The 27,369-nt window shown below is 48.4% G+C and overlaps 7 protein-coding genes across 7 annotated transcripts; 4 read left to right on the top strand and 3 right to left on the bottom strand.

Annotated features, from left to right (window-relative positions):
• Positions 1-242: 242 nt before the first annotated feature.
• GUITHDRAFT_145556 (hypothetical protein) lies at positions 243-3,105 on the top strand (the record flags this gene model as incomplete). Its single annotated transcript, XM_005823623.1, has 4 exons — positions 243-296; positions 364-1,831; positions 1,982-2,814; positions 2,869-3,105. The coding sequence occupies 4 exons, from the start codon at positions 243-245 to the stop codon at positions 3,103-3,105; spliced, it is 2,592 nt and encodes an 863-aa protein (XP_005823680.1).
• A 1,877-nt stretch (positions 3,106-4,982) lies between these two features.
• GUITHDRAFT_155169 (hypothetical protein) lies at positions 4,983-5,439 on the top strand. Its single transcript, XM_005823622.1, has 2 exons — positions 4,983-5,141; positions 5,232-5,439. The coding sequence occupies exons 1-2, from the start codon at positions 5,011-5,013 to the stop codon at positions 5,395-5,397; spliced, it is 297 nt and encodes a 98-aa protein (XP_005823679.1). The 5' UTR covers positions 4,983-5,010; the 3' UTR covers positions 5,398-5,439.
• Positions 5,440-10,727: 5,288 nt separating this feature from the next.
• On the bottom strand, positions 10,728-13,769 carry GUITHDRAFT_155165 (hypothetical protein). The gene is made up of 3 exons (XM_005823621.1): positions 13,302-13,769; positions 12,603-13,016; positions 10,728-11,091 (listed from the first exon to the last, which is right to left on the bottom strand). Exons 2-3 carry the CDS (start codon positions 12,735-12,737, stop codon positions 11,056-11,058), a joined length of 171 nt encoding a protein of 56 aa, XP_005823678.1. The 5' UTR covers positions 12,738-13,016; positions 13,302-13,769; the 3' UTR covers positions 10,728-11,055.
• Positions 13,770-14,777: 1,008 nt separating this feature from the next.
• On the top strand, positions 14,778-15,962 carry GUITHDRAFT_117123 (hypothetical protein; the record flags this gene model as incomplete). Its single annotated transcript, XM_005823620.1, has 11 exons — positions 14,778-14,798; positions 14,858-14,939; positions 14,984-15,094; positions 15,139-15,224; positions 15,275-15,365; positions 15,419-15,465; positions 15,511-15,575; positions 15,617-15,701; positions 15,750-15,803; positions 15,851-15,880; positions 15,927-15,962. The coding sequence occupies 11 exons, from the start codon at positions 14,778-14,780 to the stop codon at positions 15,960-15,962; spliced, it is 708 nt and encodes a 235-aa protein (XP_005823677.1).
• A 30-nt stretch (positions 15,963-15,992) lies between these two features.
• GUITHDRAFT_117122 (hypothetical protein) lies at positions 15,993-20,119 on the bottom strand (the record flags this gene model as incomplete). The annotated part of the gene is made up of 13 exons (XM_005823619.1): positions 15,993-16,045; positions 16,088-16,125; positions 16,174-16,698; positions 16,740-16,782; positions 16,825-17,139; positions 17,190-17,249; positions 17,300-17,938; positions 18,021-19,094; positions 19,383-19,568; positions 19,614-19,669; positions 19,716-19,807; positions 19,874-19,934; positions 20,004-20,119. The coding sequence occupies 13 exons, from the start codon at positions 20,117-20,119 to the stop codon at positions 15,993-15,995; spliced, it is 3,258 nt and encodes a 1,085-aa protein (XP_005823676.1).
• Positions 20,120-21,903: 1,784 nt separating this feature from the next.
• GUITHDRAFT_145554 (hypothetical protein) lies at positions 21,904-24,165 on the top strand (the record flags this gene model as incomplete). Its single annotated transcript, XM_005823618.1, has 2 exons — positions 21,904-22,642; positions 22,820-24,165. 2 exons carry the CDS (start codon positions 21,904-21,906, stop codon positions 24,163-24,165), a joined length of 2,085 nt encoding a protein of 694 aa, XP_005823675.1.
• A 145-nt stretch (positions 24,166-24,310) lies between these two features.
• Positions 24,311-25,924, bottom strand: GUITHDRAFT_145553 (hypothetical protein; the record flags this gene model as incomplete). Its single annotated transcript, XM_005823617.1, has 3 exons — positions 24,311-25,729; positions 25,784-25,840; positions 25,904-25,924. 3 exons carry the CDS (start codon positions 25,922-25,924, stop codon positions 24,311-24,313), a joined length of 1,497 nt encoding a protein of 498 aa, XP_005823674.1.
• Positions 25,925-27,369: the final 1,445 nt, after the last annotated feature.

Raw genomic sequence — 27,369 nt, 5'->3', positions numbered from 1 at the left:
TAGGAATTGATGTGGTCATTTCATGGGGTGGGTGCCCTCCAGTCTGGTATATATTTTGCCGCCAATTTGCTTGTAGACATGTATTACCAACCTGTCTCACGAAACATGATCTATCTTTTTCAAGTCTGATGCTTTGATTACAACAATGCTTGCAATGAGTGCATCTCAAGACCCCCCCCAAGCTTGCTCGTCGGCACCAAGAGCTCTGAAGCGGGCCGAGTTTGTCTCTGGCAGGGGGAACCATGCAGCTCCTCCATGTCCTTGGACCGCCCGCGGCGCCGCCCGTCCTTTGGACCGTGAAGATATGGACGAGTTGATCGGTCGATTTTTGCAACTACACCTGTTCGTACTTCATCCTTTGAGATCATCATCAATGCCCTGAAAACATCTGTTCGCTGGCTGTTCGCGTTTGAAAAAAATGTTCCCAAACTAGCCAAAGACCTCCGCATACGAATCAAGCATGGCTCATACAATGGTCTAGCAGTTTTGGCATCTGTGGAAAAATTCTACGATAAAGATGGGTTGCCCGATGTGAAAGGCTTCGTCGATGCTTGTGGTGAAGGTTTCTTACTATCAGAACAGTCTGTCATCGGGAAAGCGCTACTGGATTATTTCGATTTAAAGGATCTGATGCAGAAAAACCAAGTTTTCGACCCAACTGTTGATTTCGACACTATCTGGCATAGTGTATGCCCGGAGCAAGAAGGACATGCATTTCATTCTTTTGACTCGATTCCAGATGAGCCCGAATGGGTCGATGCCAAACGAAGCTGCCTTACGAAGATGTGGAAGCAGTTCACACCTGTTTCCGATGTTTTTGAGCGATGTTTGAAACAAATTAGTGGGGCTAAAGATTCATGCGTCGCCAGACTTTTTGGGGAAATGTGTACAATAGCAAGCAAACCATCCATGTTCTTCTTTCCCACCTTTTTGTCAGGATTTGCACAAGGAACCAAGCCCTTCTTGACTGACAATGCACGCAAGGACCACTCGGTGCTTAGGGCAGTGAACGAGATCGCATCTTCAATAAGTCCAACAGTTGACTCTGTGGCTATCGATTGCCTCAAAATGCAGATGACTGACAAACAGCTACGACAGACTTGCAAGATAATGCGAAAAGCGACTACTTGCCTTGAGAAAGATGCAGATAATGCTTCGGAAGCAAAGTTGAGTGGATGTAAACGGTCTGGATTTTTCCCATCCTATGATTCGGTCTCCAAGAAGGCAAGAAGTATGAAGTCGTTGATTAGACAGAAGCTTCCTATCATCGACTTGCCTGACGGAAAGGGGGTTCCTATTGCACTCGCCCTGGAAATGAAGTACATGCAAGTTATTGCCGAATGTCCCGAAATAGCAACTGCAGATAGCCTTGATGCTTGGATTTCATATGACGGGTGCAGGACGGGAAAATCTGCGCAGAGTGACTCGTCTCATACAGAAGTTACTTTGTGCTTAAGTGCACGCTGGAACGAAGACACTCCCATCATACGCGAGTATCGGTTCAAACAGGAAAAACGAAATAAGAATCAAGAATGTTTAGTAACGTTTGCTGTCGTGAGCGGCGAAGACTCTGCAGATAAAATTCAGAAAAACATTGTTCACCCATATAAACAAAGCATTCAGGAAATCAGAAAGAATTACAAGACTCAAGATGGAAAAACCATACAAGGTGGCCTGCATTTCTACACCGACAAGCATGGGAATCTGAGCTGTCTAGGTGGACGTGAGAAGACCACTACCGAGGCAGAGAGTTATCCTGAGAAGGTTATCACCATTACGTTTCACGTGAAGGCTGATCTCAAAGGACTCTGGGGCCTCTTCAACATCAAAGGTACGACCATCCATTGTTTTGTCCTCTCACTAAGTTTGACCTTGGCAGGAATACGAGATGCACACTGTTGTATATACTGCAAAGAAAGCACGAAGGAAAGGCATCGTATTTTCAAAATTGAGCCAATCGCCGAAAGAACATCTCTTGCAGATTTTTGTGAATCAAGAGATATCGATGCGGGAGACTTCGGGGTCCTAAATGATCCAAGCATGTCTGCATCACAGAGAGAATTTATTCAAAGCTGTACGCATGTAACAGGAAATGATGGAGAAATAGAAAATGATGGAAAAATAACTTCTGAAGACGTGCATCAGATGGAAACTACGAAAGACTCTGGAAGACTTGAACAAGGTCAGCGAGTCATGGTTTTGAGACAGAATGACGCAGAAGCGCGGGACTCCGACATGCTTGAGTTCTTCGGCGACGACGTGCTGCGAATGCTTGTTGCCTGCCTGCTTCATAACAGAATGAGAATTGACCAGATGTTTTTGAGATGGATTTTCAAAGTGGCCAAGAAGAACGGGCCCACGAAGGTGGACGCAGTCTTGAAGGTTTTCGACAACCACAACATCAAGTACAAATACAAGACCGACGAGTATGTAATGCCCAACTTGGATGGGGTACGGTGCATCAAGTTTCAAGAAAACGTATTGCCTGGGGTGATGGAGGTATTGTACCCGACGGATCCAGACAAGCAGGTGTATTGCAAGGATATTTTTCGAAATTGGTGTTCGATAGACAAAACGCTTTCGAAAAAGCATTTTCATGAACTGAGCAAGGAGGAGATCGACAGTTTACCCAAAAGACTGAACTCTTTTGCTATTCGATATCCAGTTTTGACAGGAGACAAAGATATGTTCTCTGCAGTTTATTTTCATTTCATCGCTCAAGGTCACCTTGCAAAACTCTTCAAAGTGCACATTGAAGAATTTGGGACCACCCTATCTCTGTCAAGTATGGAAACTGTGGAGGCGAGACACAAGGTAATTGCATTATTTCATCTGTCATAGACTTTTGGCTGAACTTTTGTTTGCCAGCAACTAGGGAGGTTGCTGTGGAGAAAAAGTATAATTCAAGATATGACTCGAACGAGAAAAGAACAGCGTGAGAAGCAGGCACAGTGCGCTGCCGACGGAATTCCGTACGAGCCTGAAGAAGTTGTATATGACAACGATTATAGCAGAGGCAGAGGCATAGACATCTTGGTGGAATCTCTAACAATCTCATTTGCCTTGTGCGATTTTGTAAATGATTTAGAGGATGTACAAGTGTAAGACCAAAATCTAATAAATATGGCATAAGCAGATTAAGTCTCAACATATCCACCGCGCGGCTGAGCATGGACTGCTATCAAACCTTAGAACCTCGCCGGTTTTTCTGTTTTTCTGATCTCGAGGGAGCCGTCCACTCGACGTCTCCAAAACCGTCAAGACCTTGCATTGAATGAAAAGAAACGACCAGTGAATTTCTCTTGCAAACAAGCATCATCGGTAAGATTACATATACTCGACTCAGATTTGGCAAAGGTTTCGGACAGGCTCTTGTAGGAATCTCCACAGCAAATGTACCACTTGTAGCTTGTCTGCTGACGTTTTACCTTCAGAAGTGGTCGTAAAGCCTCCGGAACAAGTGACAAGATGCGGTAGTACTGCTTATAGAAACATCGACGCAAGAGAACTCTAACTGCTTTGTCCTCTTCTTCTCTCGCGATGATCCCCTTGCCACCAACCATTTGAACAACTGATTTTTGAAAGCAGCAAGATCCTGGTGTATGACAAAATACCTCTCAGTAGCACTTGACATTCGCATCATTTTCTCAATAAAATCACGAGGACTTGAAATTGAAAAAATGGCGCATTCACAGTACTTTTGCTTTCCGATGTATTCTGAACAAAAATGTATGTAACCAATGACATATACCACCTTCTCATCATTTTCATGATCTGGAAGCTGATATACTGGGTACTTCACCTGGAACACATCCTGGACCTCATCGATCTTAACAGTTTCACAATATACGGATTGCAGGCACTGATTGTCTTTGAGCTGTCGGGTGAAATGAGATACTTGGTGGTTGGGCATATGCTCAGATATCAAATTTGAATCAACGCTCTTAAGCAGGCTCCGATCATATAGCATATAAACTTCAAACATTGATGTTTGAATGTCAACACGCTTGACTATTCCAAGTCTTCTCGAGCCATTTCCAGCATCTGGGTACACGATTCCAATCCCTGGACCAATATTCAAGGATATTTGAATACGTTCATCTGTCCATTGTATACCACTTGACACCTCGAGTCTTCGCTCCACTGCCAGGGGCTGTTTGATACATTCAGGAACTCCATGGGTTATAAGGTCAGGCTTTGATCTTTCCAACCGCGAGAACTCTATCTCATTCGATCGTCGAACATTCAGTCCTGCCTGAGCAGCTGCTCGTTGCAAACGAATGCGGACAGCTGCCATTATGGCGTCACGCTGGGTCCTCTTTCAGTGTACTGCGTGCCAAGGTCATGGGGAGACGTGCCGGCGTGCAAGCCTGAAGTGGCGACATGCGCGGCGTGTGGATGGCTCGGGCTAGGGATTTGAAGATTTCAGAGGCTTTGAAATCGATTTGAAATTGTTAAAAACATGTAATTTGTACCAGAGCAGCAAACGTAGAATACTTATACAACTACCCCACCCTACTTTTGTTCTCGATTGAAGACAACCCACTGCCGGAAGAAAATGCCGAAAATCCAAGATCATGACGTAATGCAACACTGGTGACCGGACCGGGCCGTCCCAGGCTTACGGCCGGGCGGCGCCGGTGAGTCAACGGTTCAAGTTCCGAGCCAGAGCGGCACGCGGCGGCAATGCCCGGCGGTACCGGGCCGTACCGTCCGTGTGATGTCGGAAGCGGCGTTGCAATGATGCTTGAGTTTCATATTCTAGCATACAGTCTGGTTTCTACGGCCAGCTCTCGTGAGGTTTCTACGGCCAGCTCTCGCTCCTCGCGGAATCAAAAGGAGCAGTAGAAGCTAGAGATGGCGCAGCAGATGGCGGCGAAGAGGCGGATCATGTTGGGCGTCAGCAAGACGAACGCATCGGTGACAGTGAGGAACTCAGGGGTCAAATTCGAACGTCCAGTCAACCGCGCGGGAACTCGGGAATACCGAGCGCCCGAAGTGCTCATGGGCATGCAGTGCCAGACCACAGCAGTGGACGTGTGGGCTGCTGGGGTAGTACTGCTTACCCTGCTGTGCCGCATGACACAGTTCCAATGGTTCCAGTATAACGACATAGTCACGGCAACGAAAGAGATCTACGGGTACGCTCTTGGTGTACCTTGGAAGTGCGCTTGTCTGACTGTCTGAGCAGCTTGCGCATGTACATCAAGAGCATGGATGCTGTGTGGAAGCACAACTATGGGTATACATACGGGTCAGTACAGAGATAAGATCAGAGATGTTATCGAAGATTTCAAGCTCGACGTTAAGGTAAAATTGTTGTCGTCGGCGTTGTTGTATCAAGAGGATGAGGATGAGGGTGATATGGAGGCGGGAGGCCTGAGGTTGCTAACTTGATGTCATTCAGATTCCACCATTGGAACTGCATCTCAGCTATGCCTAATCGAATCAACCTCCACCTCACTGGCCAGAATCTATTTAACCCAAGATCCACCAAAGACTAATTCTCAGTACACCTGAGATCCTTACACCAACCTTATTCACCTCAACGATACACAGCTGTGCAGTCTCTAACACCTTCACTGATGGTGATAGAACTCTCAGAAGAACCACACAACACCACCAACACTTCCTTTATTCACAGCAGTCACCTTCCCTTCAGTCCCTTGCAACCAAGTACAATGCACAGCGCGCAGTGGACACGTGTCCTCCTAACCCCCTCTTCTCCGCCTGACCCTCAGGCTCGTCGATTCCTTAATTCCAGACCTATGTCGAAACCCACTTCCATCTCGCTGAGCTTCGTCCATCGATGAGACGCAATACCCTGAACTTCTCGCCGTCTCCAAGAACTTATCCGAGTTCTTACACCCTCCCTGACGAAGTTAAGCGAGATTCTCAGCTTCCTTTTCCACTTCATCCTTCATCCTCCACCCCCTTTTTAAACATCTCCCTGCTCCTCCTCCAAGCTGCACCACCGCGCTCTCCTCCTCCAAGCTGCCTGCTCTTTTCCTGGATCCCAATCTCCTCCATCAAGCTCCCTGCTTCCTCCATCAAGCTTCCTGCATCCTCCCATGCTAGCTGCACCCTGCATCCTCCCGAATCGCAATCTCCTCCTCCATGCTCCAAGCTGCTTCTTGCTCAGGCTCCCAGATCCTTCTCCATCCATCTTTTACCTACACACTCTCCTTCATAGAAACCTCGTCAGTACCATCAACACTCCTCCACCACCTGAACTCGACTGTGCCGCACTGCACTTGTTCGTCAGGCTTCCCCTCTGATCAGTCAGGCTCCCCAGACACCTTTCTGATCATCTAGTCATCCATCCCATCATTGTGCTTCAAATCCCATCGATTTCAATTGTCACCCATCTGACTTTCTCAATCCAAATTTTCCACCCAATGATGTCCACCATTCATGACCAATGTGTTTGTCCTAACTATCCTGCTCTACGGGCCCTTCTAACAAATCGCTATCTAACCGCGGTATGAAAGATTGATTTGGCGCCATATCACCTGAGAGCTCTTGAGATTTCATTTGAAATCTTTTCATTTCAATTCTCATATTGACCATATGATCTTCTTTCATTTGCCTTTCCCATCAATCATCTCTTCATTTTCGATTTCTCAATTTCTCAACGGCCGATTTTTCATCAATTTCAATTCTCATTTCAATTCTTGCGATCATAGGTCTTGTATCTTGCGATCATGATGGAAGGCTTCACATCCTAACCTGCTTGACTTGACCTAGAGTTCCTTGAACAGTCTTCGGGAGAAGAAGCTTGATACCACGCCACGCCAATCATCTGATTCTACTTCTCAATATCAAACCTTCCTGCCAAGGTTCTCCCTCCCTGAATCAGAGATTGGTGTAGGCGATTGCTCGTTGATACCAGCTGTACGATGAACCCCATTGTATTCAAGCTGGGATGAATCCCACTGAAGTTCAAAGTTGCTCCCAAAGCGCTGTCTCCAGGCAGTCTCTACAACTACAGTCAGCACACAGTTGCGACAGAAATCATACTGCGTTGATTCTGTAGAAAATCTTTCCCCCCATGTCCTGCAACTGCGCCTCCCATGGCTGACTTCACTCCACTCAACCAGCATGAACTCCACCCTTCGCGTACTACATGTCAAGATGCTCACAGAGTGCCATCGTTCTCATTAGGATGAGAGTCATCACTGCAGCATACCCCTTGAGCGTTGAAATCTTCTCCAAATAGAAACGAACCAATTGCTTTCCACCTCGTAAACGGCAGAATTTTCGTGAACAGGTCCGCAGGCTGAAACTTAGTAGGAACTTTCACAGGAAGTAATTCTCCCTCATCCACCATGAGAACAGCAAACTTAGCACGTAAGTCGATGTGCTTCAGTCTAGAATATGCTCGTTTCTCGGTCAACAAACGAATACACGGCTCATTATCCAGCAGGAGCATCGTCGGACGTTGCTGGCAAAACCCTAACTGTTGAAGTAAGCTTCGATACATCTTGATATGCTTGGCGACTACCGATGTCGCATAGATTTCTGCCTCTGACGATGAAAGTGATATCACTTTCTGCGCTTTCGAACCATATGAAATAACTCCTCCGTTCATTACGATAGCCCATCCGGACTGACTTCGTCGCGTCAAGACATCCGTCCCCCAGTCACTATCACTCGCAGCTACGAGTTCATTGTGAAACACCTCCTGATTAACAGATACACCTCTCTGATGGTAAACAATACAAATATCTCTCGTCGTGTACAGATACCTCGCCAAGTGAACCAATGCATCCCAGTCACGCACTCTGGGTGCCCGTGCAAATCTGCTTAAGAGACTGACCGCGAATGAAATATCAGCTCTTGTCCCATTAGCAACGTACAAGATTGTTCCAAGAAGAGCCTGATATTGTCTCACCGAGAACTTATCCAACAATTCTCCCTCTAGATGATAACTCCGCATGTACACTCCAGGCAAGATAGTAAACACTGAACGAAGAGCTATTCCAAATTTCTCAACCAGCTGTTCAATAAAATGCTTCTGACTCAAGGTAATAGTTCCTTTCGTCAAATCTTGGTGAACACGAATACCCAGGAATGTACCTGTAGCTTCACTTCCAGAAAAGTCGAATACCTTGCTCAAGCAGTCCAAAAAATAATTACAGACTTCTTGATTCTCACATACCAGGAGAAGATCATCCACCCATGTCGTGATGAGAATTCTTGAGCCGTTGTGTTCATATCTGTAAATGATTTCATCATGTCCCACAGGTTCCGCTCCCAGACGCAGGAATTCCCGAGACAGCTTTTCCCACCATCGTCGCGGAGCCGTTCGCGTCCCATATATCGCTTTGGTTACTTTGAGCAAAACATTCGGAGGCAAAGCCATGATGTCAGGCGGTATCATGAACATCGGTTCGTTCAATTCACTGTATAGGAACGCGGCCGCGATATCTCGGAAGGCGATAATCCATCCATTTCCTGCCGCTATGCTGAGTAACAACCGAATGTTATCCATCGACGTCGTCGGCGCAAACAACTCCTCGGACGTGGGTAAAAGATTGCCCATCACAACCAACCTTGCTTTTCTCTTCAGAATGTTGCCATGTAAATCTCTCTTTGATGAATAAACCCACATCGCTCTCGCAAGAATTTTACCTCGAGTTTCATCAGACCTCGGGACCACTTCCCAAACTCGCCTTTCTTCCATCTTTTGAATCTCAGCTCGTTCAGCTGCCTCCCACAATTCTCTATCCTTGTGCAACAACATCTCCCTTCGATTGCGAGGATCTGCCGTCGAACTCGAGTCTTGTACTGATGGCGGAGCTCGCGACAGAAATGCTGCAGAGAGTTTGACAGCTTCCCATACAGGAACAACTAGCGCCATGTTGGTGACAAGCATACGAGAGTCTGGGAAAACATTGTGTCAACTCACTTGTACCAAGATCAATACAGTCTGGATCACGAGCAACATCAATGTCATCCCCTGGCTCCATGAGTGGGACCACATCATTCCACCGTTCCCGTCTCAATGGTATCCATCGTGCAGAGTGCTGAGAAGTAGTCGAACGATTACCCTCGTCCAATACGAACAGTACCTCTTTTCCATCGCCGTTGAGCACCTTTCCAGGTACCAGCTGAGATGACAGAGGAGACTTCCTGTGCATAAGAAAGACATCGGGATTTCCTCGAACTGTCTTTTCCACCAGCTGCGAAAGGATGTTATCCCCCTTTTGAGGAAACGCTCGAAAGTAATAATCGTTACACCCTGTCAACTCGAAGACATTCTTCGGCAAAACTCCTGATTGTAGCTCATCCCCAGGCAACAACTCAGATGTCTCTGCCTCCGACATAGCAATCATGGTAACTTCCTTCCCCATAGACAAAATCCGTACGCTCTCACTGTCCGGATGGATTAATATCCAGTACTTGTCGTCAAACGTAACACGCACCAAGAATGTATCGTCTTTGAAGACAACTTGAGTAATCGTCCCCGTTCGAACCTTCCCATCATCCATTACAACTTCAGCCCGCCTGTTGATGAAGCGGTTTTCGGCATCCCGTCTCTGCTTACGAAAGTCTCGTCTGGTACGACATGTTTTGGTCGACGACGCTGCCTCTGTATCCGTATGATCCGCATCCTCTCGGCCACCGTCAACCATCACTGTAGGCACATAATCTTCATCGCTGTCCTGGCACACCATCTCAGCAGCCCTTACCCCCTCATCATCCGACTCCAGTGAATGATCCTCCAACCGTGTTCTCTTTCGACGACCACTAGTCCCAGCATTCACTGCCTCTGACCGTTCATCTTCAACACCCTTGACAGGCGAATCATCCTCCATGTCAATATCGTGCTTTACCACCACTTCAGGATCCTCTTGCCAATTCATCCGTCCCGCACGTCGAAATGGAAAGAAGAATTCATCACAGGTCAGATTATTCGTGTGATAGATTTTGTTGTCGTCAACACACCATACCAAGTAGCCAATGGTATGCCCAGGAAAAGCGTTTGCATTTCCGAGCATAATGCCCTGTTTAGCTGGATCTTCAATCTTCGAACTGCGTACATTATTCTTGAAGAATGTCATACACCCAAAGGTCTTGAGAGATTTGAAGTCGAAAACATCTCCATTATAGATTGTATACGGAGAAAGATTGCCGAAATTCCTGAAACTCGGGAGAGCATTGTACAAGTACGTAGCCTGCATAACAGAAAATTCCCATTTCTCGATAGGCAAAGCACTCTGTTTGAGCAAAGTTCTGTGGATAGTACTGACTGCTCGAATTCCTCTCTCAGCCAGCGAATTGTAAACTTGACTGTAATCAGGAATCCGATCCCACTTCAAACCCGTCTCACGAACGAATGCCTCCAACTCTGAAGAAGAAAACTCACTGCCGTTATCAGATATGATGCGTTGAACTCCGTTTCTCTTGACACTTTTCTCCTCCTGTCGAAGTAACTCCATCAGAATATCACTCGTTTGACTCTTGGACTTCATGGGACGCACAATCAGGTATCCGGAAAAAGCGTCGACAACTATAAGAAAGTAACGATAACCCGATGGTTCAGAGACTGCCACCATATCTTTCAAGTCTACGTACCACAGAGCATTTACATCTCCAACACGTTCCTGTCGAAATGAGGTTTGTTTGTGAACAGGGCGTGACACAAATTTCGAAATCCTACACACGTGACACGGAGAATGAATCAACCGCCTATTGAATGTGATGTATTTGACCGTATCCGCAAGCAACTTCTGTACTCGACAATCAGGGTGCCCCGTTTTCATGTGCCACAGAACCGCATCAGATAGACTCTGTGTTGACTGCCCATCGAAAGAAGGTCCAGGAGTGACATGTGCTTTAGTCAAACAAACTGTTCCAGCCTCCGCTGAAACACAAAAGATTGGCACATCACCTGCCACAGAATCATGCATCGGACCTCTGGTTGTCAACAAATACAACTTGTCCCGCTGAATCAGAGGAATCCTGATCTTGCCATCCTCCGAAGCCACATAGGATTTGACCGTGTTCTTCGACCCCCGTGCAACAATGTAATACTTGGATCCCAGAAAATCATCCAGACTCACAAGTGGTACAGGAAGGACAGGACAAACTCGAACATTCTCCAATACTATATTGTCCGACTCACCATCTGCACCGACAATTTGCAAATTTAGCTTGCCATACTTGGTACAATTAATCTTTCCTCCTGCCGTCATGACAAAGAAATCGTCTCCCGATTGTACGTCTGAGAGGAGGGATTCGTCCCCAACCATGGTAACATTTGCACCCGAATCAAGCAAAAAATTGACAACCCTTCCGTCACCGTCTCCCACCATACTCTGCATTGCCATTCCTTGAATATCAGTCATCGACATCGTTGAATCAATGCCAAACTGAAACGCAAAGAAGGATCGCCATTCCGCCTGACGGCGACCTGCCTGAGCATTGCTTTCTGAAACATTTTGCTGTACCGTCCTCTCAAAAGGATTGTCCGACACCGGACTACGGCCACGTCCCCGATGGTTAGGCTCAAACGTCTCCTGCCATGGTCCAACCGGCTGCTCACCGTCTGCACCTGACCTCCTTCCCCCCTGGATTTCCCTGGCCAAGCGCAGTACCGCCTCGCCGAGAGCCTGAGGAGAAAATTCATGCACATTGTTTCGCCGCTCATGATATCCTCCCGAACGATCACCTCTTGAGAAACCATCAGACTCGCCTCTGCGTGGATTGTAGTTATGCGTCGTCCAATGCTCCCCTCTACCTCGTCCGCGCATCCCTCTACCAGCCGGACGATCATACGGCTTCCCCCGCTGCTGATGATGACCTCGAAATCCTGAGCCTCTTCCCCGAAAATTATTCCCTTGAAAACCACCGGCTCTTCCTTGGTGATTTCGAAAATCATTCGATCCAGCACCAGCGGAGCCTCCACGACCGTAGCCGCCACGAGACCCATCAACATGGTAGGCGCCCCTGCGCCGCATTCCCTGACCCGGAGGCTCACCTCGGCCTCGCGTACTCTCCCTCGCGTCCAACGTGCTTCCATCCTCCTGACTGCCAGATGCATTATCCACAGGCGACGACTCATTGCTGCCTCTCGAGTCTCCCTTTTCCTTACCACCCTGTCCTCCACTTTCAGACGCCTTGTCTGCATTCGGTTGACTGACCGTAGCTTGCACCTCCGAGGCTGCCACATTAACTGACGCAGTGCCCGACTGTGTTTTCTCACCCCCAGCAGTAAAAAATACCTGTTCATCATGCAAATTCACAGCCCAAGAGTACACCTCCTCCCAAGTCAATTCGGTTGACAACTTGGACCGCTTATTCAAGCGCGCGACATCTCGAATATCAATACAATCTGAAACATAACATTGCTTGATCAGCTCCTCCACCAAAATCATTTCCAAGGCTTTCACAGATTCCTCTCCCGCTACATCTTCCAACTTGTTAAGCAGGATCTTCATCTGGACCATAACGCTGTGGAAGGTAGATATGTCAGGCAATTTCGACTTTGCCAGCGTCAGAAGCTCCATCCGCGTTTTATCCGGAGTGGCATTGAGATTCCCACTGCGCTTTCTGACTTCCCATATCATATACGCCAGAGCTTTGATCGGAGCCAACTTGGACTTGAATCCTCCTGACATAGCCCATGGAACAGGAAATAATGGCTTCAGATAGGATCGAAAGTATTGGCCAAGCTCCAGGAGAAAATATTCAACGTCTTCATATAACGCGTTAATCATCGCGGCATCCATCTCCTTGCCATCAGAATCCCTTCGGCTTACCCCCTTCTTTTTCTTCTTGCCACTCTGAGAAGCACTCACTGGGTTGCCGGAATCACCGTCATCAACAGGACTACCATACTGATCCGACACCGTCTTGGACAAATTTTGCAACTGCTCCACATAATCTCGAATCTGCCCGCTCTTCCTCCAACAAAATTTGGCATTCAGGAAAAGCAAAACGACCTGCCTTTTCCATTCCTCCGTCAACTCGCCATCCACATTCACACTCTTGTTCTTTTCCCATACAGTATGAAACTCACCACCAAAATTACCGAGTTGATCGAGTGGAAACTCTCGTATCAGCGGGAAAAGACACAAGCCCAATCCTGTCCGATAACGATTCATTGCATTCTGAATCGGAAGCAAAAGTTCATCCAATTCCTCCTGTGACGTCACCGATCCTTTGAGGAATGTGTCCATCTGTAACTCAGGATGAGTCTTGATCAATTCTTCACTGAGGTCCAATTTTCCTCCTCCCATGGTAAAAGCAATGTCGAAAAATCAGTAGCAACGTTCCACACAAGAATCGACTCCGACCTTCCAAACTGAGCTTCCAAGCACAAGCGTAAAAAATGCAAAAAATCGAGTCCAACTTCCAAACAACGATTCCAAACAATCGAATCACCGACTCAAATAGCAACAATGAACCGAACTTACTCTTTGTTCCAGTTCAGACCGTACGGTAAATCACAGTTGCGCAACAACAGTAAAAAAAATGAGAACTGAGAACAAAGAGAAAATTTTCTCTTTGTAATCGAATCAACCTCCACCTCACTGGCCAGAATCTATTTAACCCAAGATCCACCAAAGACTAACTCTCAGTACACCTGAGATCCTTACACCAACCTTATTCACCTCAACGATACACAGCTGTGCAGTCTCCAACACCTTCACTGATGATGATAGAACTCTCAGAAGAACCACACAACACCACCAACACTTCCTTTATTCACAGCAGTCACCTTCCCTTCAGTCCCTTGCAACCAAGTACAATGCACAGCGCGCCGTCGACACGTGTCCTCCTAACCCCCTCTTCTCCGCCTGACCCTCAGGCTCGTCGATTCCTTAATTCCAGACCTATGTCGAAACCCACTTCCATCTCGCTGAGCTTCGTCCATCGATGAGACGCAATACCCTGAACTTCTCGCCGTCTCCAAGAACTTATCCGAGTTCTTACAACGATGACATTCTTATGAAAGTTCCGACAGTTTGAAGGCGCCAAAAATGTTCAGGAGAGAGGCGGGGAAAGGACAAGGGAAAGAGGGAGGGGAGGGAGGAGGAGATAAGAGAGAGAGGAGAGAGGAGAGGAGAGGACAGAGGAGAGGAGAGGAGAGGAGAGGAGAGGAGAGGAGAGGAGAGGAGAGGAGAGGAGAGGAGAGAGGAGAGAGGAGAGGAGAGGACAGAGGAGAGGAGAGGAGAGGAGAGGAGAGGAGAGGAGAGGAGAGGAGAGGAGAGGAGAGGGGAGGATAGAGGAGAGGAGAGGAGAGGAGAGGAGAGGATAGAGGAGAGGAGAGGAGAGGATAGAGGAGAGGAGAGGAGAGGAGAGGATAGAGGAGAGGAGAGGAGAGGAGAGGAGAGGAGAGGAGAGGAGAGGATAGAGGAGAGGAGAGGAGAGGATAGAGGAGAGGAGAGGATAGAGGAGAGGAGAGGAGAGGAGAGAGGGAGGATGTAGGAATAAGAGAAGGTGAATTTGAATTTGCGGATGGCAAACTAGCCACGAAATCAGATGTGGTGTGTGATAGAAGAACCGACAGCGAGAAGAAGGCTCCATGGAAAGAAGTAGATCCTACATATAGCTGATTTGTTTGATAAGAGTGTGTGGCGCTAAGATTTAACATGTGGGCATGGATGTCAGTCTTGATGGTATAATGAAGATGAGAGTTATTGAGAGTTAGGTGTGTTTGTATCTCAAGAGTTCTGTCGTATACCGTGACGAGACGTCGCATGCTCACTGTGCTAATCTTGCATCTAAGATCTTGCCGATCCTTCCGTGGGTGGTGGGCAGAAGTCATGGAGTTTTCGGATGACGAGGTGAGATTTTGTTCCAGTGCACTGACTCACAGTTCATCGCCTGACGCTGAGGCTTTCAGATTCAAAATTTGTATGCTTGGGTTGATTCCGTACCATTGTCACGACCGAAACGGAACATCAGTCGTGATTTCAGCGATGGAGGTATGAAGGAAGGTGTTTGACAAGCGCTCGTAACAGAGCTGCAGTTCTCATGGCTGAACTCCTCAATCATTTCTATCCGAGGATCGTTGAACTGCACAACTACAGCGCTGCAAACGCTCTGTCTCAAAAGACTTACAATTGGCAGACCCTCAACAGTAACCTGCTCATCAAGATTGTATTGTCACTGACTTTTGGCCAGAGCGGGTGCTGAAGAGAGTTGGAGTTGTTTTGACCCAGACAGAAATGACAGACATTGCAAATTGTGTCCCGATGGCGGTGGAGAAAGTGTGAAACCTTTTGATCGATTGCGGTTTTGCCTCACCCTGTTGGTCCAGTTTTTGTTCAAAATCTACGACAAGGTGAATGAGGATAGGAACCGGCTTGACAACAAGAGCAGCAGTTCAAGTCGCAAGACTCAGAATCAGGGTCTCCTTCTGCCTATCCTCTCTCCTTCTCTCACTCAAAGGTTGGTTACATAGGGCTAGAATCAACATTTTTTGGGTCCCAGCCGTCGCGCCGGAGTCCAGTATGTGCAGAAAGAATTCTGAATCCTTGCTCACGTGCTCCTCAGCACCTTGACAGCGCTCGGGCGAACTTGCGATCTCAATCTAGCGACATGGAAGTTCCTGTGTCGAGGTGAGATGGCGACTGATAGGCAATGCTGAGACTTGTCACAGGATGGGGACAACAATGAGTGGACGAGCGGATCTGCAGCGGGAGGTTGACACGGAGATTTTGATTGAGAAAGAGCAGACGATTCAGGTGAACATGGTTACATCCACGATCATGTGATGTGAACGATGGCAACAGGAGCTTCGAGAGACAGTGGATATCTTAGAAACGAAAATAAAGAAACTAGAACAGGTGAAGTGCGACAGAGGACTGCTATAGAGGATCTGACACTTCAGCAGCTGGTACACTTGAAAGATTCAAAAATTCAGGTGAAGGTTGACGATGGCCCGCTATGGTCTCACTTGCTTGATTCAGGCTTTGACGCTCAAGCTCCAATCTTTCCAATCTTAACGAGAATGCTCGATTCTCCATAACTAAAGTTCAGTTCATCGATAGAAAATTGACAAAATTTAACATTTCTAGAACAGTATGCCCTGCGTCTTCCCTTTACAAGGTTATAGTCACTGTGAGCTCACCCTTTCGCCCTCCTTTGCGGGAAGTTTTCTGTTCCCCACTGTGGCAGAAATAAGCGAGACTACCTCTTCCTCTCCTGCCATCTCACCTTTGCCTCAGTGGACCCAGGCGCTGAGAAACAGGGATGTGACCATCTCCATCGTCCTTCTTCCGCCGCTTGGAGCTTGACGAGTCTTCTTCCTTGCCGCTGTCTGCCGGGGTTTCGCTACCTCTGCCCTTGCGACTGTCTCCTCGAGCTGCGTCGGCATCGCGTTGAGACAGGCTCTCGCGGAGATCTAGGATAGCAGGCTTCTCGCGCTCTTCACCCCGGTCTCCCTTCCTCCCTCTCTTCTCTCCATGTTTGGAACGGTGGGGGTCCTGATCGCCATGATACGGCATCCCAGAAGCGTCAAAGATCACCTTTCCTTTGCCTCGTGAATCAGACCCTTCGGTCTTGTTTTCGCTGCTCGCTGACTTCGATTCCGATGGCTTCTCATCATCGTCCATGCTGCGCTTCCGCTCTCTTTCCCGGCGCTTCCTCTCAATGTCATGCCTTGCATCCCTCTCAATGCTCCTTTCCTTCGGCGCCAAGCTTTCAGCAGCCTTCTCATCTTCTCGGTCTCTCTTCTCCTTCCTGCTGGTTTATCTCAGTCATTCAAAGTCATGATGCAGTACTTGACTTCACCTGTCTCGCCTGTCCCGGTGACCTTCTCGATCCCTGAGAGCCTATCACATAAGAACCAAGGATTCATTCTTTCACCTTTCTCTTTCTCTTTCTCGTACACGCTCACGCTCACGCTCACGCTCACGATCCCGTTCGAGGTCTCTTGTTCTCTCCCTCCTCCTATCTTCCTCGCGCCTTCTGTCATCGCTCCTCCGCCTGTCATCTTCGCGTCTGCGATCGTCGCCCCTCCGTCGATCTTCTTCTCGTCTTCGTTCCTCTTCTCTCCTCCTCTCGATGTCTCGAACTCTGTCTTCGTCTCTCCGGTCACTGCGCCGCCTGAGTTCTTCCCGTGGATTCTTATCATCGTCACGAACTCGCTCCCGGCTGTCGTCGTCTCCGCGTCCCCTGGACCTGCAAATGCGTCTTACTGAGGCGAGAGAGGATCTATCAGTTTCCAATACCCTCGTTCTTCTCTTGTCTGTTTGCTGCGATCTCTATCACTGCCAGAATCGCGCGATTCTCTGTTTCAAAAATTCAGATGAGCACCTGAGCTCGTAGCAATAAGATCTACCTTGTGTCATCTTTCCGTCTTGTCCTTTCACGTTCGCGTTCACGATCTGATATACTTTCCTTTCTCTTTTCGCTCGAGCTCTCAGCTGGAGCAGAGTCCGGTTTGTCGTTCTCATGGTTACCAGCATCTTCAACTTCGTCGTCGTCATCGGGCAAGAACAAAGACTCAAATTCATCATTCTTGTCAAACGTATACTCAGACCCTGGTTCTGCTTTCGCTTCTGCTTTCGCTTCATTGTCATCTTGCACTTTGGATCGCTCTGCGACTTTCCTCCCCCGATTTTCTGATGTTTCTGGATCGCGCTGTCTCTCGCCTTTGTCCTCAGCATTGCTTGCGTCGCGCGAGGATTTCCGTTCAGCGTCTTCAGATATTTTTCTGGTTGATTGTGAACTTTGACGACCTTCAGCACTAGCTTTACGATTCTTGTGTTCCTCGTCTCTCCTTGATTTGCCTTCATCAACCCTTCGAGACTTGCCCTCATCTTCTCTGCGGGATCTGCTTTCTTCATCTCTCCGCGATTTTCCCTCATCCTCTCTCCTCTTCGAAAAGCTTCTGCGGTCGTTTCGCCCTTTGCTTCTGCTCCTTTCCCTGGTGCTACGATTTCTATCTTCACGACTTCTCCTTCCCGCACTTCTCGACCTGGACCTCGAACGCGACAAGGAACGTGAACGAGACCGAGAAGGTGATCTTGAGCCAGGTCTGCCCCAATTAGGGAAGTTACCCATAGGCCAGCCCATTGGCATCCCCGGCATCATCTGTGGAAGCATCGGCATGCCGTTGGGTCCTGCATGTGGCATCCCCCAGCCTGGCCTGCCTCCCATCATCCTCATCATGTCCATGAATCCATGAGGCGGGACCGGGAAGCCACCCATAGGTGGCGGCATCATAGGTGGAGGACCACTATTTCTGTTCCGCCCCGCATCGGGGTAGCCCTGGCGCATCATCCCGGCCATGAAACCTGGAGGCTGCATCATTCTTCCTGCCTGCATCATGCTGGGATGTCCTGTACCCTCCTGGTTGAGGTTGCCAGGCAAGTCCGGATCTTGCACCGTGCTGGAAGCTTCAGCTGGATTGATCTTCCCTGCTTCCTTCGTCCCTGCCTCTTGACTTGCGTTGTCATCAGGGGCATCCTTGGACTTAGACTTGTCATCAAGCCCCAAGTTGGTATTGTCTGCAGTCGACTCTGAAGCTGCTGGCTCAACTTTGATGACATCATCATAATCTATCTTGTCTTCTGATTGTTCGTTGTCCTCAGCATTCTCGTTCAAAGCTGACAATTCGTCCGCACCATCATCTGCAAGGGTGGGACTGCGTTCTGAAGCTGAAAAATTAACGTCTTTTACGCTATCCTTGTTTTCCACTTCATTCAAGCCCAAGCTGCTATTTTCCTGAGCCGGCTCAACTTTTGCATCTGACTCGCCTTCGACTTTCGAAGCAGACGGTTGCCCACCTGTGATTGTAATTCCTTGTGCGATGGCTGATTTCAAGAAGGCCTTCACTGACTCCCTCAACTTTGTATTAGGTTTCAAGATCTCAGGGGTTACATCGGGCTGAAAGCAAATGGGGCAAGTGCTGTTATCTTGGAGGTGCGGCAGGACGCGCGGCAGGGAGACATTACTTTGGCAACATGGAAGCACAACTGCTTCGATTATAAGGGCACCTGGCATCATGGCACATTGCAAATCCTTGGGAACGCTGCCATCTTTTGGCACAACAATAGATGAACTTCCTTTCGCAATTGCTTTGTCAAAATCCGCTCTGCCGAGAAAGAACCTGTCAGTGTACTCCCACAAACCTGTGATCGGTCAAAACAAAGCATATCTGAATTGCTGCCGATTTTGAACAACAGAGAACAAAGGAAAACAAACGAAATGCTTCCAAAAACATGATGCAACATCATTAACAAGTACAAAGTCATTCAAATCTGTCAAACGTGCATACTCAAACAAACAAATATGAAGTCTACAGGATCAAATCCTCAACAAAGGCTTGTATTGAATTGAATACGAGCAAAGTTCAAGTTTTGTCACGTACTCGTTAGGCATGCATTGAACCAAACGGCCGTCCGGTAGTCGCATGACACCTTCGGTAGCATTTGCGGCTTCTGCTTCTGTGATGACGCGTGTCCTGGAGATCGGGATTCCAACGGCTGTCTTCTTCTGATCATACGCAGGATCACCAATGGTAGGACAGTCTTTCTTCCAGTGGCCGGCTTGTTTGCATCTGTCGCACAAATAATACGGCGGAGGCTTTGCAGCAGTTGGCTGGCCTAACATAGGTGTCACGATTTCCAGGGATCGCGGCAAACTTTTACCAAATCTCGATTGAGCCGGACCAAGTTGTTGCATCTGTCGCCGTTGGTGCTGTGCTCTTTGAGGAATAAAGTTAAGATTAACCAAGTAAGCATTACATATACCTCTGAAATTCAGCATTTTGCTCTTCCATCATTGCTATCAACTTCGCCTCCTCATCTTCAGTGGAATCATCAGCTGCCTTCTTCTCTTCATTCTAAAGAAAGCCAAGGGTCACCAGTGTCAAGTCCGAGAAACTGTCAAAAAAGATAATTCGTCTCACCGATTGAGCGATCTGCGTCGAGAAGGGAGGAGGCGCCGTTGTTGAAATGACAGGCGCGACACTGCAAGTAAACCAAGACGAGAAAAATGCAGTCAGATCTAATGATAGATTCGATGCAAGAATCAATCACGTGGGGGGTTTGGAGTTGTCTTTCAAGGCTTGAGGTTGAGCTTTTGCATTGACTCGTTTCACAAGCACTGAAGTGTTCTTGGGTACGAAAGTATCTTCTCCAGTGTATTCTGACATCAGGAATGGCTGTCAGTTCCGCTATGAACATGCCAAATCAAACTGACCTTCTCCTGTCTGTTTATTCGTGATGACAAAATCAATATCAGAAGCCTTTAAAAGTCCTTTCTTCTTCGCTATCAAGAGCTTCAAATCTCTCAGGCTCACATGATCCCCTTCGAAAGCAACCGAGTCGGAGAGAAGAGCATTCCGAAACTGGAAATGCACTACTGACGACATTCTCAACACTGACTTGAATCCAACACAAGTTCGTCGACGCAGTCAACGCGAATTGATTGCTTGTCCAGGAACCAGCAAAGCTCGGAGTCCCTCAATGCGCAGCTTCACACGATTCTCACCCTCACAAATTCTTTAAGTCGTTGAGCGCAGGTTGATGATGTAGATGCAACAGGTTACGGACTCCGAATCAAATGTCTTCGGTACACAGTAAAAGCTGTTGCATTTCAATCACGTTTCAACAGGGTCGCTCTACCTATAACGTATTCGTGGAGGGCCCAACAAGGAAATCAAATTCTCAATTTCCTATTTTCTTTATTGAGAAAGTCTTTCAAGACGTATTGTCGCAGACTTCAGTGGAATCGTAGAAACAAAGAAACCGGGCAATGTGCTTTGTTCAAGCTGAGAAGAAGCGGACAATCCTTGCTGCACGGTTTTGATGTGTTTGTTTGAAAGCAGACTCTTCTTATATCTGCTTGTCCGGCTCAGCTTCTTCCCTCCCTCGTCTTCCAAGGTTCAGCACGGAGGATCAAACCACCCCGTGAAGGCTCCAGCCCTTGCCAGCCACCCGTTGTCTCCTCCCTGCCTCTTCAATTCACCGCAACTCCTTGAGAAGGGTCTGTTTTCGTCCTCTCCTAACAGAGACTCTACGTTCCTCTGCTCTCGCTCCTCCTCCTTCCGTCTCCATCCTCCTGCTCCCGCCACCGGCCCCTCTCCTGCGCAGAGGCCATAAACCAACTAGACACCTCGACCGCGGCACGACTTTTAGTTTAAAAAACAAGTTCGTATTGATCGTATTGTTTTATCTTTCTATATATATTTAAGTCATAATTGTGTAGAAGGATATTTGTACACAGTGTGGTGGAAACAGTACCTGAAAATGCAACTCTCCCAGTAATGTAGATATAATATAATACAAAATTAAATCCATATTTTGCCAATGGTACTGGAACGGATCTAATTGCAGTTTATTTTTAGTAAATTTGCCTATCAGCAGGTTCATCTCGAGAATACAAATAATTATAAAAATGCAGCAATGGGATATTTTTCCTATGTAAGTGAGTCTGCCTCGGAATGACATTAATATAAATAAAAAGACAGTAATTTTTCGTCTTCTGAGAATAGGGGGGCGAGCAATCCACAGATGTAGCCAACATCCTGGCGAACATCCCCGACAGTTGGGGGGGGGGAGGAAGAGAAGCGGCAGGAGACAAGGGACGTGGAAGCAGGCAGCGATAGAGAGAGGAGGGAGGATGGAACGTGAAAGGCGAAGTCTAATCGTGAAGGGATGGACAAGTACAAGCAAGAGTGAACTCGAGTCCCGCTACCTCAACCCTCGGCTCGACGTGGAGAGAGTAGAGCGACGAGCGGAGCAGCATGAAACACCGGCGTGGAAGAATATGAAGAAGCTGCTTGCCGCCGTGGATGACAGTCAGATCAAAGAAAAGCTTCGCCACTTGATTGCTCACGGCGAACAAAGCTCTCCCCGTCATAGCGAACAAAGCTCTCCCCGCCATAGCGAACAAAGCTCTCCCCGCCATAGCGAACAAAGCTCTCCCCGAGGCCCGATGGGCGAACACCCGGTGCACCTTGTGTTCTTGCTGGCATATGGACATCCAAATCAGCGGAGGATCATGGATCAAGCGTTCAATTTCGACGAGTTGACCGCACTGCTTGAGTGTTGCTATGAGCATGACGGGCCAAGAGGGCAGCCACAGGACCTGGGCATTTACACCGGGGAGAGCATCTTGCATATCTGCATAGCAAACAACGACTGCAAGAGCATCGACGGGATTCTCAAGAAAGCAGGCGATAAACTTGAGATCCTGCTAGGGCTAAAAGCCACTGGACTCTTCTTTCAGCCTTTGGTGATGAGAAAAAAAGCACAGATCACCACATTTCAGAGATGGATGCTCGGTATCCTCGGAATCGACAGATCGCATGAGGACTACGGTTGTGATGCAATCGTGAACATACATTCCTACAGTCAATCATTCGCCTACTTCGGAGAGTTCCCTTTATCGTTTGCAGCAAGCCAGGGAAACGTGGAAATCTGCAACAAGATATTTGCAAGGCTAAGTAATGACGTGCAGTGGAGAGTTTTGACTCAAGTTGACAGCAGTGGGAACAATGCGCTGCATATAGCTGTACTTCATGGTCACGAAGACATGATCGACTTCCTCCTCAAAAAAGAACATGAGCTAAAAGAAGCTGAAAAGGAAAAGGAGAAACAAGAAAAGCTGAACTCCACCAACACAGGCAGGGAAGTAGGGGTGGCTGAAATAGGGCAGAATCACGATCAACAAGGTGAGAGTTCGGCAGTTCCAACACAACAAGCTTCTCGCAGCGAAGATGGATCAGCACTACAGGGTCAAAAGTCACAAGAGGGATTACAAGGTGGCTCTGCGGAGAGCCGGGAGAGTCGTCAAACAGGAGAGCAAGAACATTATGTGTCAAAGCTCTTGTGCACTCTGAATGATGCAGGCTACACCCCTTTCACTCTCGCTGTCCGTCATGGTCAGGTCCGAACTTATCAATACATCGTTGATCAGCACATGAAGAAGACTGAATGGCGGTTCGGGGCTAAGCGCTACACCAAGGTCAGCTGTGAACAGCTGGACAACTATGGTGTGAAGAACTCTTCGGATGACAAGGAGGTCTCCAGTTTACACCAACACGACAAATGGAAGAGCGTGTTTGAAATTATCGTGAACTTCGAGCTTGCAGAGTTTTGTGATGACCACGTGTTTGAAGAATTGCTCACGAACAAATGGAAATCATGCAGGCATATATTTTTCTTTTTCGTGCTGCTTCCATACATTATCTACCTGGCTCTGTTCTGCTACTTGCTTCACTTGCGGACTTCTGCTTTCCGTTCTAACTTCTTTCCGCTGTCTGGTGCTCCGATTGGTGATGTATCAAGTATTCCAGACGCTCAAACAAGAATTGTCAGTATCATTCTTGTCTTCTTCAGTGTTTGTCTGCTGGTGTATGGTTTGTCCTCGAGGCGCTTGGACTCATTGCTGCTTCGGGGAGCGAAGCCGAAAGAGCGGAAACTGCTACAGTGCTTGAGCCAACTGCTGCAGAAGAACATGCTCTCATTGTTGTGTATACTCACAGCCACAACGGTCCTGACGTCCTTCGGCTTGCAAGAGGTAGGCAACTACAAGGTTGAGCTCAGTTTCCTTTCGTTGGCGGCTCTCTTTTCCTTTCTCACCCTACTCTACGTTGCCATACCATACCATCCAGTGGGCAAGCTTGTGATGATCATGGAGGACATCATGTTTCAAGACGTTCTCATTTGTCTCATCGTCTACTTGATCTTCATGTTCGGCTTCACTGCCGCTATCTACCTCATGTTTCAAAACAGCAGCAGCTGGCAACTCAGGTATTCAACCGACTTCGACTACACAAGAAACCCATTGGCCACCGCCTGGGCTCTCGTATGGAACTCGCTGGGGGACGCTTACATGTACTTTCACGTGCTCGCCCTGCACTCCCAGGACAGGAATCTCGCGGTCACGCTCGAGGTGATTTGGGTAATCCTCTCCAGAATCCTCATCATGAACCTGCTGATTGCGATGATGAACTCCCGTTACAAGCGAGACTGTGAAGGAAAGAACAGGCGGTGGGTCTTCCATCGTGCCCGTATGATGCTCATGTACGAGCGATGGAGGGTGGCTAGCCCGCGCCTGTTCCCAGGACACAAAGACAGGAAGGATAAATTCTTGTACCGTCTAGAGGAGATTCCGAGAGAATCCAGGGATGTCTTCAAATGTGTTCACGATGCCGCGAAGAGCATCAGCTCCGAGAGCAGGCACGCTGGGTAGGGAATAGGCGAAATGCTGCATATAATGAGTGAAGGGGTGATTGATACCAAATAAAAAAAATCTTGAACATTGTGGTATATATATTAATCTCTTAGTGTAAATCATTCTATCCAAGACATGTAAGTCAAGTGCGACTAGTTTCTATTCAATCAGCCATCAGCCTCTTGACATTTCGCTGCAACCGATTCACGAAATCATCCAGCTTCTCTTTGCCTGATTTCTTCTTACGCATGTCCAACAGTTTGCCAGAAAACTGCAGCTCGCGTTTGTGTTCTGAAATGAAGTCCTTGAAGGATCGCTTTGGGAGCAGCGAGATCGCCAGCAGATCGTCTTCACTTCCCTTTTCGTGAGCCTTCTCTGATAGCCTCTCGTACTCTTTCTCGTCAAGGTAGTCGTAAACTAGCGAAGTTCGAATCTTCCTTCCCATAGCATCGAAGTCTCGGATGATGCTGCAGCGCACAAAAACAGTGTTGAAGACCTGAGGGTCGTCCGTGTGCTTCTGTAGCCTCCAGTACTTCACCAGCCTGTTCTCCTGATACCGACAGATGGTATCCATGGCGATACACAGCATGTCGAACTGTGTGGTGTGGATAGGAAGATTGTTTTCGGCGAAACGCGACAGAAATTCTTCAGGATGATATCCCTGCAGCTCTGCGCACTCTGACCCAACCTTGCAGTACTTTCTTGTCGCGGTGTTCTTGTCGAACTCGATGGAGAACCACCGCCCGTGGCCCCAACGCTCGTCCGAGGCTTCTGGCGGGTCGTCCACAGCCCCATGTTCCCCCAAAGCCGAGATGCGGCCAACTTCCTGCTTGGCGACGAGTTCTTTGAGAGTGGTCATGCATGACTGTCGCTTCATTAGAGTTTTCTGCGCATGCGCCTGGACTGCCTGTATGGACTCATCGATCACTTTCTTGGCGTTGGGCGGCAAGAACCTGAAGGCCTGCAGCACTTGATTCACACTCATACCGATCTCCCACGTGATGCGCACGAGCGCAAAGTTGACTCCCTCCGACACTGACGCGTTTTTCAGTGCTACCATGTTCGCATAGACATCGTCTTGGATCTCGATGCACATTCTCGAAGAGATAGGGCGTTCAACGTAACGGGCGGAGTCTGGTTGGTCACATGACTGAGCTGTCCCGTAGACGATACATTTCTCACATGGGCGATTGTTCGAGCACCTCCATTTCTTCCTTCTGCACTGGTAGCAGGCGCCATGATGTTGCAAACGGGAGTGAGGCCTGCGCAGACGCTTCCTGAGCGCTTTCTCATCGCCAACATCAAACACGTGAGTTTTGTCCAGCTCTTCTAGGCCGAATGGAAGCCCGTCATCAGAGCTCAGACTGGTTTCAATATTGTCGAAGCGAGAAGCGCTATCAGAGTCAGGAGGGGTGACCAATTCTGGCACAGGCAGCAGAATCAAAGCATCATTGATCTCACTTTGAAAAGCAGCTGATGGTGTCGAATAGGGCTCTAGAGCAGGCAGCCAGTGGGTTTCTTTCGCAGCCTTTGCAGGGATAGAGAGTGGTGGTGCAAGAGTTATTCCTGATGAACCAAATACCTGCGATATGGATTGCAACGGCTGCACAACCGAACTTGGTTCACTGTAATGTACCGGTAGTGGCAAGCTTGGCTGAAACTGATTTATCTGCGAATACAGCTGGAGCGGTGACTGCCAAGAACAATCTGGCGTAAAACTCATGCTTGAAGCTATCCCACTAAAGGGTGTGTACACCATTTCCGTCTTCTCTTCCATGGTACAAGGATATTTCAGTCCTAGGGTTGTACAAGGAATGCTTCCGGGTATCCTCGCAAAGTGATCAAAAGCTTGAAATCTCTTCGCGCCTTGATACTTTTTGTAAAGTGTCCCACAGAATCAGCTCTGTCCACTTCAATTGTCTATCCACTTACACCTACTGCTCTTCTATTGTTCTCTCTGCCCTGTTTCTGTTATTCGCCTCACTCCTTCCCCCCCTCCTTCTCTTCTCTCCTCTCCTCTCCTCTCCTCTCCTCTCGGGTCTTCTCCTCACCTCGTCTATCTTACACTGTCATATCCTGTCCTGTCCTGTCAAAAACTCGCACGCTATCCTCTCCTGCCTTGTCCTTCACTCCCTCCGCTCCTGTCTGGCTGCCATGTTGGGCTGGACTGTCCACTAGGCAGCTCTACCACCAGGGTCCTAGGAACTGCTTAGGCAGGTGTCTGTCCGCACCAATCGGAGTCCGGTGGAAACCAAATCTTTTTCGTTTTTGGTTCGTGTCCGAATTCAGGTGAAGCTTTTGGTTGGCTGTTCTGAATTTTCAAATTTGATAACAAAATTTGAAAAGTTACCGCTCCGCGCGCCGAAGGCAAAGTGGCAGAATCTTTATCATGGCACAGCCCGCCTCGGAGTCGCAATTGCGCAAACTCTCAGTCACTGACCGTGACTTGATGGTCCGATCGATCGGGGGCGCCGGGCGGCCCGGCCTGGTACCGGGCCCCGGCATGGGCCGGGATTGTCCTTCTTTACTCAAAGTTAAGTTAAAAAGCGCGGCCATGCCCCGTGGCACTGAGCGATGCCGGGCATGGCCGGGCCGCGCGGGGGACTGTGAACTTGGTATCACGGTTAACTTGGGGGGCAGCAGTCCGGCGGCAGGATTGGGTTTGGTTCTCGCTGTCTTTTCTCTCAGTCAGGCTCGCCGTTTGGCCTGTGCCGCGGCGACAGTGTCAGGGTCCGAAGCCTCCTCGACTCTCCTGATCATCCGATTGTCCTCGTACTGATTTTTAACTTAACTTTGAGTAAAGCCTGGTCGATTGTCACTCACAGCCTGGCAGGCTGAGAACTCAATGTCTCAGTCACTCGGGCCTCCGGTGCCTGGCCCTGGCCGGCCCGCCTGACTATCCCCGTACCGTAGTACCGCCCCGTTGGAGAGTTGAGCCTGCCATGGCAACCGCACACCGGTATGGTCGGAGGCTCTTACGAAGTTGCTGAGCGATGCGCGCGAGGAGCGACATGCGACAGACATTAGATGATGTGATCGACGAGCGTTGAGACCATGCTGCATGCTCCACAGCAAGGGAGACGCCGACACTAGTGGAGGATGTCGCTGTCCAGGAAGAGCTCGAGTTACCAAGAAGGCAGCGCAGAGAGCCTGAGCGTCAGTGATCGCCATACGACCGTCACTGCCGCGCAGACGTTGGGAAGAAGTGACAAGCGAGAGATT

The sequence above is a fragment of the Guillardia theta genome (assembly GCF_000315625.1).
Source record: "Guillardia theta CCMP2712 unplaced genomic scaffold GUITHscaffold_105, whole genome shotgun sequence".
Taxonomy (NCBI): domain Eukaryota; class Cryptophyceae; order Pyrenomonadales; family Geminigeraceae; genus Guillardia; species Guillardia theta.
The sequence above is the reverse complement of the archived record's forward strand: the minus strand, read 5'-3'. Positions and strand labels throughout refer to the sequence as shown.

Excerpts from the sequence above, each read along its gene's own strand:
- GUITHDRAFT_155165 (XM_005823621.1), bottom strand. The coding sequence starts at position 12,737 with ATGGATGCCGCGATGATTAACGCGTTATATGAAGACGTTGAATATTTT. Across the intron at positions 11,092-12,602 it reads CAGGAGGATTCAAGTCCAAG|TCCTGTCCTTCCTGTACCAC; the intron begins TTGGCTCCGATC and ends TGTTCGAGTTTG.
- GUITHDRAFT_155169 (XM_005823622.1), top strand. The coding sequence starts at position 5,011 with ATGCAGTGCCAGACCACAGCAGTGGACGTGTGGGCTGCTGGGGTAGTA. Across the intron at positions 5,142-5,231 it reads GCAACGAAAGAGATCTACGG|CACAACTATGGGTATACATA; the intron begins GTACGCTCTTGG and ends GCTGTGTGGAAG.